The sequence below is a fragment of the Python bivittatus genome, unplaced genomic scaffold (genome assembly GCF_059951505.1).
Source record: "Python bivittatus isolate LINGU-HERP-01145 unplaced genomic scaffold, Pbiv_v1 ctg000160_np1212, whole genome shotgun sequence".
Taxonomy (NCBI): Eukaryota; Metazoa; Chordata; class Lepidosauria; order Squamata; family Pythonidae; genus Python; species Python bivittatus.
Window position 1 is genome coordinate 596,727 of NW_028277076.1, and position 15,287 is coordinate 612,013.

Sequence of the window (15,287 nt, forward strand, 5' to 3'; positions counted from 1 at the left end):
CTCTCCCGCGCTGCCATTGCTCTGGCTTCTGCACCCGCGTGGGATCTCTGCACCTGCCTGGAACAGCCGTTCAAAGCAGCCCTTCTTGACGGCCTCGCTGGGCAGGATGTAGGAGAGCTCCGTGTTGGTGTTGGAGATGAGGATGCAGGAAGCCACGTGCTTCTTGATGAACTGGGTGACTCGCTCTTCGGAGCACGGGCTGACGGCGGAGGGGCAAGGGGGGCTCCAGGGGAGCCCGGCCTCTGACGGAGGGAAGGAGAGCGTTAGCCAGACCAATCTGCCCAGCGGTTGCCACGGAAGGGAAAGAAGATGCTTTTTCACCTAACTCGCAACTTTAACCATTATGCAGCTGCCGTAACAGCTGCAGAACAGGCAAAGGAAAGCCATGGGGCTGCAAAGGTGAACCTCCCTGTTCAGGGGAAGTCTACCTAAGTACCAAAGGCCAAGGAGGCAAGAGGACTTCCTGCCTGCAAAAAAGCCGGAGTCACCGTTGCTCCAGCTAAAAGGGTGATGATTCAGACGCAGGAGGGCTGGCGGGGCCACTGACCCGTGTTGGTCCGGGAGTCCGACTGCTTCTTGACCACTGTCAGCTTGTACCCGTCCCCGTACGTGCTTTTCAGGAAGAGCGGCGAGCCACAGCATTTCAGTTTCCCATGGGAGATGATGGCAATTCGGTCCCCCAGGAGGTCAGCCTCATCCATGTGGTGCGTCGAGAGGAGGATGGTCCTTCCTGGGGTGGCAGAAGAGGCGCAGGGGCCACATGGAGCAGGAAGACCCCCCAAGAGCCCATAAAGGTGGAAGGAGAATGGAGACCCACCGGCACCAGGCAGACCAAGCAGCACTGCTTGGTGCTCCAAGGGGGCTCCCCAAACTCTCTGGCCCCCCAACTGCACCGCAGAGAGAATCCAGAAAAAGAGGCTCGGGGCCCGGGGCCTCCCCATAACTCAGGCCAAGGGGCCAAGCTGCACAGGTGCCGAAGAAGCAGGCCCAGGCCGGCGTCTTTGGGGCCTGGCAGGCTCACCTTGTTTATACTTGAGGATGAGGTCCCAGATAGCTCGGCGGGCATAGGGGTCAACGCCAGCAGTGGGTTCGTCCAGGATGACGGCCCGCGAGCCCCCCACGAAGGCAATGGCGACCGAGAGCTTCCTCTTCATCCCTCCAGAGAGCATCTGCACCAGGAAGTGGCACTTGTGGGTCAGCTCCAGGTCCTCGATCATCCTGTGGGGACAAGAGCAAGGCGGGCTCCGTCTTCCCAGGGACTCACTCCATTTGGGGAGCCCTTCCGGGAAGACTCGCCCAGCCGGGGCGCACAGGTGCTGCGGGAGGCTCCTACTTGGCCATCTCCTTGCAGATCTCCTCTTCTGCGGTGCCCTTCAGCTGCGAGTAGAACCAGAGATGCTCCTCCACGGTCAGCTTGTCAAAGAGGACGTTGTGCTGAGGGCACATGCCCAGGTTCTTCCGGATCTCGTCCATTTCCGTCCGGATGTCGTGGCCGTAAATGGTGGCGGAGCCAGAGGTTGGGGGGAAAAGGCCTGTCAGGATGGACCTGAGTGGGGAGGCAGGAGGGGATATGGTGACACGGAGCCCCCGCTCCCTGCCTCCCACTGCCAACCATGGAAGGGGGCTTCTCCCCGCTTTCCAGCTGACACACTCACATGGTGGTCGTCTTGCCGGCGCCGTTGTGACCCAGAAAGGACACCACCTGGTTCTCGTAAAGGTTGAGGCTCAGCTTGTCCAGAGCCAGCTTTTGGTCGGTCTTGTAGATCTTGGTCAGTTTGTCCACGCAGACCACCAGGGGCAGGTGGGTGGGCTCCTCCTCGATGCCCCGGCTCTCCTCTGCAGCGTGCCAACAAAGAGCACAGGACAGAGAGGGCCCATCCGTTAGGCCTCCCGCCAGAAAGCACGGTCTTTCCAGACCATCTCTGCACCCTGGCCAGGTCATCACACGCGCTGCGGGCATAGGGGTGCCTGGCGCTTCTCGAGGCTTCCACGCACCAGAAGGCGTTTGGTGTGGGGAGGGCACCAAGGGGCAATTCTCTTCCGCTTCTCTAATGCAAATGAATGGTAGCTCTCTACGCGATGCCGAACATGCCCCATGTTGGGTCTGCTTCCACCACTGTTCTTACCCATCCTTCTGTTCTCCATGGCACATGCTTGGTCCTCCTCTGTGACACTTAGGTGGGTCATCTGGGACCAGGGCCATGACCAGTCCCAGGCCTCGGTGCGCCCATTTCCCAGCCAATAGGACTTCTGCAGCGGAAAGTACCAAGGCCGGGGCAGCCCGTACGTTCCTGGGAAAGAAACACAAGTTGGCACAGCAGTGGGCCAAGAACCATTGCTGGAGGATCTCAACCCTCCCCACCTGCCAGAGTGACAGCTGGAGCTGGCAGGGGGCAGAGAAAGTGAGCAAGACCCCCGAGCTCCCCAAAGCCCCATACCTGGGTGCACGGCTTCGATATACCACGTCAGCACCCCGTAGACCACGGCATCGATGATCAACATCATCATGGAAAGGAGAAGGTTGAAGTCATCCCCCTCCACAGGGGACTGGCTGAAGGTGTGCCACTGGATGCCCACGCCCGCCACTTCGTAGAGGGCAAAGTACTTGGAGCCCAGCCCAAAGGCCGTGGTGGACATCAGGGACTGGGGAGAAATGGGGGGGCAAGAATGAAAAACTCCTCCTAGAAGGGGCTAGGAAACATCTGGAGGCGCCTCAGTCTTGCCCCTCCCGTGCAAGTCCTATGCCCCACCGAGGGCAGCACAGCCCCAGGGGCTCTGCTCGGCTGCAGCAGGAAAAGGGGACCGGATCCGCCTCAGAGGCTTCTGCTGCCACCCCCACCACAAGGAAACCCGCCTCTCCCCCGGGGACTCACGGCAATGCACTTCTCAAAGGCGGTGATCTTGTCGTGGGCCACTTCCTCCCGGATGGCGACATACATGTAGGGGACGTAGCTGAGGAAGTAGATGATCCCGCCACACGCCGAGGCCAGCTTGGCCTTGGAATAGAGCACGGAGACCAGGAAGCTGCGGGAAAAGGGGGACTGAGGTCACCCTGCTGCGAAGGGGGGAAACAGGTTCAGCTAAGCAGGCTTCCCCAACCCATCACCCTCAGCCGGGGGGCTGGGTTGAGGGAGCTGCACGTTCTGCTCAGCAGGGCGGTGCCCTGGGAGGCGGGAGACCACGTCTCCGACTTCTGCAAAGGTCCACAACGGAAGCCAGAGGAGCACGGCCCATGTCCTCAATGCGAAGGCCAAAAGTGACGGCCGGCCAGGTCATCCCGCCAGGCTCGGTCTTTGCTGCCCTTCCCTCCTCCTTGCACCCACCAGAACATGATGGTGGCCACAGCGTAGATGGCCAGGAAGAGCCAGATGATGACCACGTCGCTGTGCATAAGGACCTTCCCGTACTTGAGAATGGCGGTCAGCGCTGTGACCGAGATGGACAGCTGGACGAAGCCTGTGATGAACCATGCTACCCAGTGGACCGCGTTATTCAGCCCCATCATCTTCATCACCTGCAAGGCACAGGCACCGGGATCAGCCCCGTTGCCCCATCCGGTGCTCCCCACAGGGCACCGCGTCAGCCAGAGAGACCTGTGTTGCACGGCCGGCATCACAGCATCCGCCAGGCAGCCCCCATCCAAGGCGTGTCAGACTCCCACCTTACCTGGCCGCTCCAGCCTGCCGTGCCTTCTCGCCTCGTGCCCAAAGCTGTCTAGCCTTTGGAAAGACCAGCTTGAATGCTGTGTGAACATTTCTCAGGAGCTCTGACAGCATCTCCGAGACTCACAGCCCTTGCCTTCCCCCCTCTACTCAAACCTTCAGTTTAAAACAAAATCTTAACTTTCTTTTTTGGCAGAAAGGGGGAGGGAACTACTTCTTGAGAAGGAGCAAAGGAAGGCTCTCCCCTAACCCACAATTGGAAACCATGGCAGGGATTTGCATACAGGACCCTGATACGTGTCTATTTGCCCTTTTAAGGGCCAATGCTCTCATGAATTGCTCCAGTTCTGAATTTCTCTCTTTAGACTTGACAAGCCCTTGGCACTCAGGTCATCACCAAGCAGGTTGATGGGAACTTTAGCCTTCTTTTCAAGCCAAAATCACTGTGGACAGGAGATCTTCTTGCAAGGACCTCTCCCTGCCCGCCTGCCCACCTGGACGGAATCTCTCCTTGCAACTGGCACCTCTGCCAACTCTCCTCTTCCTTGGCAGGGGTGCAGCCACCAGCCTGAAGGCGGGCTCCCTTGCTGGCTCGCCGCCCTGGCACTTCATCACGCTCTCATTAAACAGGGCGACCAAAGGGACACGACCAGGCCAGCGACGGAAGGGGAAGGGGCTCCTGGCACTGGAGGCAAGCGAAGGGGTGCTGCAGGGACGTGGCACGGAAGGGATAACTCAGGCTTGGAAAGTGCCCCGGCTTAAAAGTCGGAAACCAGCCAGCTAGAGGGCCCCCCTCTCAGGGCACTTCCAGCCCCAGTTCGAGAGGGTGGTTCACTGCGCTGCTATCTGTACCCTGAGAGTCTGCAGGGCGCCTGCCCTGGGGCCTCCCTTTCGGGGCCAGGGCGTGGCTCCCTGGGGGCTGGCCGTTTCCACGAGCGCCCCCGACTCTGAAATAGCCACCCCGCTTCCTCTCATCAGCCCGGCTGGCCCCCACTGCAGCATCGAACGAACCACCGGCCTTTCAGGAGAGCCTTCCGCTTCCTCGGACCGCACCCAGATCTCTTTCCTTTCCTCCTTACCTGGGAAGCAGCGCAGGCCGCAGGCTCTGCCTCCCGCCCAAACCGCCCTGCGGCCTTACCTCTTTCAGGTGGTGCTCCTTCTCTGCAACAATATGCTGGATCATCATGGCGACCGAGTACACCCAGGAGATGACCATGCACAGAGGCATCATGTGCTCAATCACAAACAGGAAACTGGAGGAAAGGAAATGGGGAGCATCGTCCACAGCCCAGGAACCACCCCCAGTCAACCTCAGGATGAGATGGGCCACGAAGAAGATTGCTCTAGCGAGGCAGCGGCCATGTCAACAGCAGCTCCCGTTCCCCTCCAGAGCACAACACTGCCCTTTCCTTGGCAGGGTTTACCCCCCAAAATGGGAGGGGGGTTAAGACAGGCTTTCAGAGAAGATGCCCTCCCCACTATTGTCCAAGGAAGCACCACATCCCAGGACGTCTTATGCAGAACAGGACTCACTCATCACGGGTGTAACAGGGGTACGGAAACATCTGCACGTAATTGCCAGGCTCGACCACATCGCGGCCGACAAAGGTGTTGATAATGGCGCGCTCCATCATGTCTTTGGAAGGAGAAAAGCACTTCTATTTATGCTCATATTTCTCATTGTACTGATTTCTGCTGCTGTGAAGGTATCCAAATTGGCCTCAAGAGGTGACTTGCCTCTTCAGTGCATGAATAATGAAATAAAGGGTCAGGAAGTGTTACTGAAGCATGGATTAATTAACCTACAGTCAAAGGACACAACTTCACAGACATTAGGATAGTAAAATGGAGCATATATTTAGCCAATCTTTCTAACAGGCACCGAAAAAAACAGGTGTGTTCACCTTGGATCCAGACAAAGCCATAAAGGAAGTAGAAACGGCCCCCGGTGTTTGGTCCAGGCCTCCAATATGCCCGGCGGATCTCGTTGGTCTTCTCCGTGAAGCTGGAATTTTGGCGGATCTTGTACATGACGTGAGGTGGGAGGCTGCCATCCTTGTTGGTTTGGAAGATCACACCTTTGGGGGAGAAGACAAAAGAAAATACTCCATAAGGGGTGTGGAAGAAGCACAAGGACGCTGGGTCTGTCCCCAAGCAGGCCACGCGTTGACCTGGGACGTTGGATCCAACCAAGAGGCCATCTACTCCGCTGTCTTGTTTCCCCTGCCTTGTGAAGTAGGGACTTGGGGCAAGGGAATTTTTCGCGATTAAGTCCTGCGTGGAACTGGTGGGTTTATTATTTGCTGCACGAGAACCGCCTCTACAGACCCTCAGTTTTGATTTGCTCAAAGCTTCTAGCCCTCCTGACTTCAAAGGTCAGCCTGACGTTCTGACATGACAATGCTCCTCAAGTGGGAGCCCCAGAAGTCAACTTCTCCCAAGGCACCAACCACCCCCACGCAGGTGCTCCAATTCCCTGGTGAGGCCCACAGTCTGGAGGGAACCGAGCGAGAGAAAGAAGCAAGAAAAACAGCTGACATTTCAGAATGTCTGGAGAGGCTTTGGAAAGATTACAGGATGCTGAAGCTCCAGGGTGGATTTTTATATATCATGTAAGCCACCTGGAGTCGGGTGTCCTCTAAAATAAATACACACGTAAATCCATATTTCTATCTCTCTGCCTATTACCCTTAGACACAGAGGGAACTCTGAGATACAACGTTCTGGAACCAGCAAATCAATACATGGAATAAATCAGTTTGGAGCTGTCCAAAGTGCTGAAGCCCTTGGCTCCACCGTTCCTCTTCAACCAGGACAAGACATCCTGGGGATAATGGGAGTTGTAGTCCAAAATATCTGAAGGGTGCATCTAGAAACTATTCCCCCTTTGCTACAGCGAGGCCAGTCCTGGCCCAGAAGTGCCAGCGCTCGAACTGGCGGTTCTGCTACTCGGGTGAACGAGCTGCAAGGGAGGAAGGTGAGAGGCAAGGAAGGACCGTACTGGCAAAGACGGTGACATTGTCGTGGTAGGCTTGGTTCAGGGTGTAGTTCACGATGCTCTCCTCGTCCGGAAAGCCCTTGAAGATGTCCACGCTGACCTAGGGGACAATGGGATTCCTTTGAGGCGCAGAGACCATAAGCTTGGGAATGGCTTCGGTCCCCAAGAATTAGTTTTCCCTCAGAGAATCACCCAACGGGGATCCTGCCATGTGAGAGCCCCAGTTCTAGAGGCACGAGCCGAGGAACCCAAGCCAGGGGCGGCAGAAAGTCCCTGCCATCTGGAGACAAAGAAAGCAAGGCCAACGAGAGAATGGAGACACATAGAAAACCAACCTCTGCCAGCTCCTATGCTCAATTTCTACAGCAAAAGCATATTCTGGGAGTTTGCATTTTTTAAAATACAAGCCTTAAATACTTTCTTCCTGTTTTAAATCATGACTTTTTATAGAATTGCACCATACAAAGATATATTTTAAATCTTTACATATTGAAAAAAGTCTTGCCGTGCCCTCTTCTGGCACCTCCTTTTTGACTTCCCAGTCTAACTCCAACCCTGGGGCCTCCTCGTTGTCTCCCATCCAAGTAGGAACCCAGCTGGACCCTCAGCTTTTCCGGCTGAGAGACCCACCTTGGACATGAACTGGATCCAGCCGCAGGCAGCGTTGTCGATCGTGTCCAGCTGCTGCAGGAGCGTGCTGGTGTTGGACAAAGAGAAATTACTCTCCATGAAGTTGTGGAACAGGATGCTGTCTGAGACGTTCAGGATCTCAGGGTGCCTGTGAAGGTCAGCCGCCATCTGCAGGGGCCAAACAGAGCTGAGAGTGAAGCTCTGGCTTCAGCTGGGCTGGTTGGCATAAGGGGGCTCTCTTGCCAGGCCCCTGCTCTGCCCACTTCACTGCTGCCCAGGGTGGGCAGGGAGGCCAAGCTGGCAGCAGCCCCCCGTACCTGCTGGAGCCAGCTGACCCACTGCTGCAGCTTGCCCTCCTCCAAGAAGCCGCGGATCTCGGCAGAGATGTTCAGCCAAACCTGGGCGTAGCGCGTCACATTCCCAACAAAGGCAAAGGTCTCGTTGGCCTGCAGCACAGGGAGGGGAGGGAGAAGCGCCCTGTCAAGGCAAGCGTACGCAGGCCCAAGGACACCCCAGGAACTTCGCAGGTGGGATATTAAAAGAATCGAGGGGACATAACTATGATTCTTTTCAGGTAGCTTCTTCTTGGAGTTGGCAGCCAGGTGCCTCTGAAAAGGCCAAGTGCAAAACAGTGGAGACACCACTGTGTATGTGTGTGTGTGTTACACCTGTGGAGAGGGAGGGACGTATCAACAGACCCATCAGCCAAGCGCAACCTCGAACGCAAAAGCCACCTGTCCCTGACCTCCACCCACCTTCAAGATGACTTTATCCACCTCGGTGCCAACCGGCGCATACAGGATCTTGGGGTTGCTCGTCATGAGATGCACCAGGAGACCCAGGTTGCGCTGCTCTTTGCTGGTGAACCCCAAAGAGCTCATGTTCCCCTGCCGAAGCGCCTCGGGTTCAATTGTCCTAGGCGGGGGACAGATTCCGAAGGTCACCTGCACGCCTGCGGGCCCAGAAGCAAAGCCAACGCTCCCATCTGACCAGCCACCCTGGGACCCTTACCGGTTGTTTCCACAGAGGATGGGCTGCAGGCCGGCCCAGAGCTGCACGAACGCGGAGCACTGTCCTTGTGGATCCTCGGCCGGCGGCTCGCTCTCGGCCCTGCCCTCCTCCGAGCTGGAATTGGTGCCGGAGGTGAAGTTCCCGGCCGAGCCGGTGCTGTTGGGAGCGGTGGGGGGTGCTTTTGCAGCACAGGCCCCCTTGGGGAGAAGCTTGGCCAGGGCCGAGAGTATGTCCACGTCCTTCAGCACCTCCTCCATCTCCATCAAGTCCTCCAGCAGGGTGTGGAGGCGGCTCTGGGCCGCCGTGTGGTTCACCTCGTCCAGCTTCAGCTGCAAGACCCAAGGCTCAGGTTGCAACCGGCAGCCCTGAACGAGCTCTCCTTCTCAGAGCCTCCGGCCGGGTACAGGTCCCTAGGCAGCACGTGCCCATCCCAGCACTGCACCGGATGCTGAGATGAGCCAAGGGCCGGGGCAGCCGCAGAAGAGTCTCCCCCCCCTTGCCCCGTCCCACCTCACCTGTTCAACCACCTTGTGAGCTTCCAGCTGGTCCTTCATCTCCATGGCCAACTGCCTGAAATAGCTGGCCCGCAGGCTGGCGCTCCGGTTGCAGACAGCAGCACGATAGGCGCGCAGGAGGGGCTGCTGGTGGTCCGGGACGATCAGGATGCGTCTTAGCTCGTCCTGGCTCTGGCGACACGTCAGGCTCTCCAGCACAGGGGGGGTGAAAAGGATGTTCTGCGGGGGGGAACAATGGTCAGGCGGCCCCTTGGGCAGCGAGGCAAGCAGAGCTGCCGTGAGGTCGCAGAGGTGGCCGGTGCTGGGAAGAGCCGGGGGCTGCTCTGCGGAGGTCAGGGGAGAAAGCCCCTTCCTGGAGGCACAGCCCCCTCCCCAATCCCCCAATGGGGAGAGCTGGCTTCCCCCTCGCCCCCTCACCTCCACGTCCTTCACAAAGGTCTGCGGGCTGTAGGAGCCAGGGGGTTCTGCCGCAGGGCTGGCGAGACCCAAGGCTTGGGAGAAGAGACGGACGATGGCCTTTTGCTGGGGGCCTTTGGGGGGGCGGCGCAACGCTTGCCGGACCAGCCCATCTTCCATCATCTTCAAGCTGCCCAGGAAGCTTTTCTGGGGAGGGGGGAAGAGCAGAGGAAAGAAACCAGAAACCCTCTGAATCCGGGCGATGCTCCGTGGGCTACCCGGCTCCGTTCCCGCTGCTTTTCAGTGTTTTCAAACGCCTTCCAACAATCCCTCTGCCTTGGCCATTGCAATTCCCCACCTATCAAGGGAGCCTTCTAGAGACGGATGGTGCTTTTTTACAACATGGGAACGATCCGTCCCTCTCTCCCTTTCCTGAACGCAGCCTGAGTCCACCACGGCTCCCATCAGGTCTGCAACCGCAAGCCGGCCTGTTGTCCATCCTCCACCGCCCTTTGCCCCCACCTGCAACGCGAGGCTCCCTGAAGACTCACCTCCGGGTGGTGCCGCTTCCCCGCTGGGCCCCGGCTGTCAGCCGAGCCGGGAGACGTGCCAAAGACGAGCCAGTAGACCTACGGAAGGAACTGCGGTGAATTCTAGTCCCCTCCAGTTTGAAGGCCGGTGGTCTCCTTCCAGGTCTGTGATTGCCACCGACATCCCCTTTTCCCTGCCTCTGCTCCCCCTGCCCAACAAACCTCTTTCAGGTTAATGCTGGAGCCCGTGAGGAGCTCCACCGTCTCGTTGGACAAAGAGAGGTTCTGCATGAGAAAGCGATGAAGCTCCAGCTTGTCCTTGGCGACGGAGTCGAGGGAAAAGCCTGGGGCTGCCACGGAAAGAGAAGAAGCAGATAAATGGGGCAGGGGAGACAGGGCAGTGAGTGCAACCAGGGAAAGAGCCCACCCGTGGGCAGCAGGGAGCAGCTTGGCTTGTCCCCAGACGCAGCAACCTTGGGCGGCTGGCTGGGAAAAGGAGCCGCGGCTGTCGGGGGCCACCTCCTGGCCCAGCCCTTCCCGCGGGCGAGGCCCCAACGCACCTGCCTGGGAGGTGAAGTGGGTCTCCACAGCGCTGGGCCCGCTGCTGCCGAGAGACTCCAGGTGGCGCCGGAGAGACTCCAGCTCCTCCTCGGGCCCGGCGCGATCCGGGTCAAAGAGGTTGCTCTTCACCACCACCTCGTTCAGCCGCTCGAGCAGCTGGGTCACCCTGCAGGAAACAGCCACGGAGGGTGTGAAAGGGAACCACCCTGAGAGGTGCGCTGGCTTCCTCCCGCCCTCTGAGCTTGCAAGGGGCTGGCGGAGGAAGCAGGCCACCGCCAGCCAGCCTGAAGTCTGCACGGCCCGGCCCCGCGGTGGCTCTCCAGGCTGTCAGAAAAACGACCCGCAGGAACAGCGAAGGAACGAAAGACCTTGGCTCTCGCTGGCCACCCTTTTGCTTCCTCCTTTACAGCCAAGCTATCAGTTCACTGGGCAACCCTTTGGGCTGCACCAGGCCCCCTTCAGCCTGCGTCCAGCAACAAATGGCTACAGCCAAAACTCACCCTCCACAACTGGAAGGGCAACCGGTGTTCTGTAGAGCCCCCCCCCCGGTCTCTAGGTGCCCAGGCTGGCAAAGGAACCCGCCTTTCCCTCGGCCAGCCCACCTCTCCCACTGCAAAATGCCAGAAATAGGGGGGATTTGGGAAGCGAGGGTGCGAACTCACATGGAATTGGAGTACTGCAAAAACCCGAACTCATCGCGCTGTCCGTCAGGACACAGAGACTGCATGACGGGCAAAATCCCAGCCGAGGTGAGCGGAGCTGCTGTGTAGTAAGCTAGAGAAGGAAGAGCGTGAGAAGAGAGAGGGGTGGGTGGAAACTGGACAGGGGTGTGCAAGGAGACACGCAACCAGTTCAGAGAGTAGCGCGAAGGTCAGATCGGTTCTGTTAGTCCCTTCCCACAAGCCAGAGGAATAAAGGTCAGCGGTCTTCCCATCAAATTCCCCCTCAGCATCGGCCTTCTCCAATCTAAGGGTGCCCTTCAGATGTGCTGCCTTACATTGCCCATGACGCTTGGCAAGGGGGTATGGGTACTGTAGTCCAACACATCAGGAGGACACCAGGATGGAGAGGTGGGCTCTTTGCACACAGCCAAGCTGGCACCCACAGCCTCTTTCAAGGCAGAACTCCAATGCGGTACAAGCCTCTTACAAAGTGGAATTTGGAGCCAAAACAACATTTCCCCCAGTGTTTCAGAGCTTAAGACCAATTCACACAAGGTAAATTTGCTGTATCCCCCCCAAAATTACAATTTTGTTTTAGAGCTCTAATGGTGGTTGCCCTTCTACAACCATTACCTCGTTGGGGGGAGATGGGCGGCATACAAATTTAATAATAATCTAATAATAATTAAAAATAAAAATAATATTATAAAGTTGGACCTTAAATGTCCAGTCTGAATTCCTGGATCCCCAGAGATCCCAAACTGCACGACTCTGTCCAATCATTTCACTGCATGAAAGGGTCATTCTGATTACCCGAACAGCTACTTGTTTCTCAATAAGCGTGCCCTGAGCCACGAATCTAATGTTATTAATCGTGCTGTGGTCGAGTGCCAGAGGTATTTGAGATTCTGCAGGGATCGACCCATCACCACAGAAAACCAGTGACCTTTTGCCCCTGGCCAAAATGTGCATAGCTTTGGCCAACTGGTTAGTCACACCCTAGAGGGCAAGTTAAAAAGACGGGAAGAGAAGAGTTAGGGGCAGGGGCAGGGGCGAGTTAAGGCGTCATGCCCTCCGGCCCAGGATTCAAGGATCCAGCCCTGATCGACTGCAGGAAGGAAAGCAGGACGGGGAATCAAAAGGGAGAGAAATGAGTAAGCTACATATGGATCTAGAAGGGAGATGGATCCCAGCGGTGGCAAGTGACCCTCTTTGTGGCGCCTAAGGTTTTAGACACGCCGATTCCAGAGGCCTTTGTGACTCAAGGCTGCAAAGTAAATGGTGGAGGTTTGGAGCTGGCCTGGGCTTCGAGAGGCGCAGACCTCTTTCTACCCCTTAGGCCCACCCAAAGGTCACATGCCACCGAACGCTTGGCTTCAGCCCCAAGGAAACCAACTTACAGACTAGAGGAAACACAGGCGCAAAAGAAGATAGATGTAGGTCAGGGAAAGAAAAGGAAAAGAAAAGCAAAGCAAAGAAAAGAAAAGAAAAGTAAGAATGGGGGGGAGAGAAGAAAAAAAACGTTTAAGAGACGAAAGAAAAACACACCCCAAAGCAAACCGGGCAGGTGATGGCAATGCCTCGAACGTGAGAGCGGACAGTCTTTGTGCAATACATAGTGCGATGCGGGTTCACGTGGGCCAGGGGAGAGGGGCATTCGGGGCTGCATTTAGGAAAGGGCCCCAGGTGCTGCGCCAGAGGGCATTAGCCAACCAGGACCTAAGGGCTGCTCCTAATGCCAACGGAGCTTAAACTAGGAGTTATTACTCTCCATCTTCCCAGAGTTTTTCTCCTTTCAGATGAACCCTTACGGCACAGCAGCTGCAACGCGGACCTTTCCCCCCACGCCAATCCACCCAATCTCTTCCCTGCTCCTGAGGCCCCTGGCTCTCCTTGGGCCCCAGAAGCAAGAGCCCTTGCGGACTGGCTTGGCTTCCTGGTTCTTTGGCTGAAGGAACTGCTTTGGCGGAGGCGGTCCATCGCACCTCTGTAGGAGTTTCTGCACCAGGCTCACTTGTTTCCCGTCAGGAGCAGGGAGGCTTTCGGTCTGAAGCTCAGGAAGTCAGCGAGGAGATCTTGCTAACTCAAGCGCACAGAACTAACTGGGTTAAGCCTCCCGCCGCTATGTCTGGTTGGGTTTCCCCAGCACGGACCCTAGTAAAGCCCATGAAAGGATTTACCTGTTGACTTTCTGCCTGTGGCAACTGGGGAAGACTCACCAGTTTTACCAGACTCGCTCCAGGCGGCCAGGTGCTTACCTTCCTTCACAGCGATGGTGGGCTTCTTCTGCCTCAGCCCCAGCAGGATGAAGAAAAGGACCAGCGGGATGAAGATCTCGAAGGCCAGAACCCACTGCGGGGAAAGGGCTTGGGATGAGTCGGGGGGTGGGAAGGAGCCCACCATCCCCAGGCAGCCGGCTGGCAACGGGGGGCGAAGGGGGTGGCCCAGTTCCATCACTCACACGCACGCGTCGCTCGGGGGCTGGCAGCTTTTGTGCCAAAGGAACAGGCTGGGCCTCTGCCCGGCATGGGGAAAAGCTGGCTCTCCCAAAAACCTGAGCGGGGCTCTGGACCACCCAACTCACCTTCCTCTTTGCCAGCACGGTTGTGGGAATGGATCAGAAGGGCAACCTGGGAGTGCCAACTACACCTTCTGACTCACTGGCCTAGATTTCTTCCCATGTTTGTTCTGCTCAGAAGATGTCAGCTTCAGCTGTTGTGCAAACGCAGTGTGTTTAGGCAGTTTATCGCTCAAAGAATTGTGAAAATGGGGATGTTGAATAACCAGGCTCAGTGTGTTACCTAATCCTACCTCCCTTGTTCTCCTTTACGGAAGAAAAGAAGAGCAAAGCAACCCAGCAACTAACTTCATGCGCAGCCCTGAAATGACCTGTTAAATCATGGGTTGCCCCAACTGGCTGTGTTCACACCCTGAACTAACCAATAAACCATGGTCAGTCAACCCCAACTAGCTGGCTTCACGCAGCACATTAAATCAAACACAAAAGCCACATTACCTAATGCAAAGTACAAACCCACAAGGGACAAGCTTTGTTGCGCAAGACTGAAGGGCCCCAAAGCGCCTCCCCCCCGGACCCCCATCTCTCCCCTCGGAACGACCGGTTCGGTTTGCTCTTCTCCGTTAGCACAGCTCCACACACCTCCCACCTCTCCTCCAGGCTCAACAGAACTGGAACTTTTTATCTCCTCCTAAGCTTTCATCTGTAAAAGGTGCCAGGAGGCACTTGGCCGCGATTAAAATAACCTGCTGATTCTTCCAGAGTTGTTGACTTAAAGAGCCTCTCTGAAACGGGGAGCCGGGAGAGGAACTGAGAGGGCTTCAGAGCCACAGTCGCGGCTTCACCTCTGAGGCAGCCGTCAATCTCTGTTTGCTCCTGTCCGGCTACAGCTGGGCCACGAGTCAGCCACGTGCAAGATCCCTGCACTGCTTAGAGCAGCGTTTCTCAGCCTTGGTGGCTTTAAGATGTGTGGACTGCAACTCCCAGAATCTCCAAACAGCATGCTGGCTGAGGAATTCTGGGAGTTGAAGTCCACCCGTCTTAAAGCCTCCAAGGCTGAGAAACACGGGCGTAGAAGGATGTGCAAACATGCCTCGGGGCGGGGGTAGGACCTTGGTATCTTCTCCAGAGATTTCTTGGAGGAGATCTAAATTCTCTTCTGGAAAACGAAAGGGGAAAACATTTCCGCCGTGGGCCAGCAGAAGCCTTCCTCTGCCTGGAGAGGAACTGGCAAAGCCGAGGGCAAAGGCGGCCCGTGCATTCGGGCCTGGGCTCCACCAGCCTCTCGCGCCCAGACCAAGCCAAGCCATGCCACGTTTCCTCCGGGGGAGGGCAGCCATCTCCCCACTGCTCCGGCTAGGCTGTCACCCAATCCCCAAGGCTCCTTCCTCCCTTGTTTACTCGCAGGGCGGGGGGTGGGAAGCTCACAATTGCCACTTTGTCACCAGAAACATGAGCCCTGTTTTATTAGTCGGTTTCTACCAGGCAGCACCAAGCGAGTCGGGAGACAGGACGCCTCGTCTTGCCTTTAAATTTCGGAAGCGTGTCTGGTGTTTACTTCTGAAAGTGCGGGAGGGCATTCCTCAAAGGGGCCCGGGGCCCTCTGCACCCGCAAAGCCCCAAAGGCCAGCTGGGGAGCCTCTCAATGCGGCTGAAACGCCTGTCGTGCTCAGATTGAAGAGCGGGAAGCCACGCCTGGCACCGCTCAAGCTGGCCAATTTGATAAGGGCAGGGCTGGGGGTGGCGCTGCCCGCAGCCCGCAGCCCGCAAGGCTCCCTCTTGGCCCTCAAGGCCGATGGAGGGA

At 57.2% G+C, this 15,287-nt stretch overlaps 1 protein-coding gene across 2 annotated transcripts in view; it reads right to left on the reverse strand.

Moving 5' to 3' along the window:
• Positions 1-15,287, reverse strand: part of ABCA2 (ATP binding cassette subfamily A member 2) — a 35,455-nt gene that overhangs the window by 12,723 nt on the left and 7,445 nt on the right. The window contains exons 2-25 of one of the 2 annotated variants that reach the window (XM_007427073.4): positions 13,224-13,317; positions 10,966-11,077; positions 10,303-10,469; positions 9,965-10,092; positions 9,764-9,841; positions 9,234-9,419; positions 8,817-9,035; positions 8,302-8,630; positions 8,046-8,205; positions 7,608-7,736; positions 7,291-7,458; positions 6,664-6,760; positions 5,567-5,740; positions 5,196-5,298; positions 4,801-4,915; positions 3,324-3,514; positions 2,874-3,024; positions 2,439-2,643; positions 2,127-2,291; positions 1,656-1,836; positions 1,334-1,546; positions 1,022-1,218; positions 548-730; positions 58-242 (exon numbers count right to left, since the gene is read on the reverse strand). In XM_007427073.4, coding sequence (XP_007427135.2) covers positions 58-242; positions 548-730; positions 1,022-1,218; positions 1,334-1,546; positions 1,656-1,836; positions 2,127-2,291; positions 2,439-2,643; positions 2,874-3,024; positions 3,324-3,514; positions 4,801-4,915; positions 5,196-5,298; positions 5,567-5,740; positions 6,664-6,760; positions 7,291-7,458; positions 7,608-7,736; positions 8,046-8,205; positions 8,302-8,630; positions 8,817-9,035; positions 9,234-9,419; positions 9,764-9,841; positions 9,965-10,092; positions 10,303-10,469; positions 10,966-11,077; positions 13,224-13,317 — 3,930 coding nt within the window. Of the gene's footprint in view, positions 1-57; positions 243-547; positions 731-1,021; positions 1,219-1,333; positions 1,547-1,655; positions 1,837-2,126; positions 2,292-2,438; positions 2,644-2,873; positions 3,025-3,323; positions 3,515-4,800; positions 4,916-5,195; positions 5,299-5,566; positions 5,741-6,663; positions 6,761-7,290; positions 7,459-7,607; positions 7,737-8,045; positions 8,206-8,301; positions 8,631-8,816; positions 9,036-9,233; positions 9,420-9,763; positions 9,842-9,964; positions 10,093-10,302; positions 10,470-10,965; positions 11,078-13,223; positions 13,318-15,287 lie in introns of those variants that run through there. The other variant, XM_088146797.1, reaches the window with a different exon arrangement.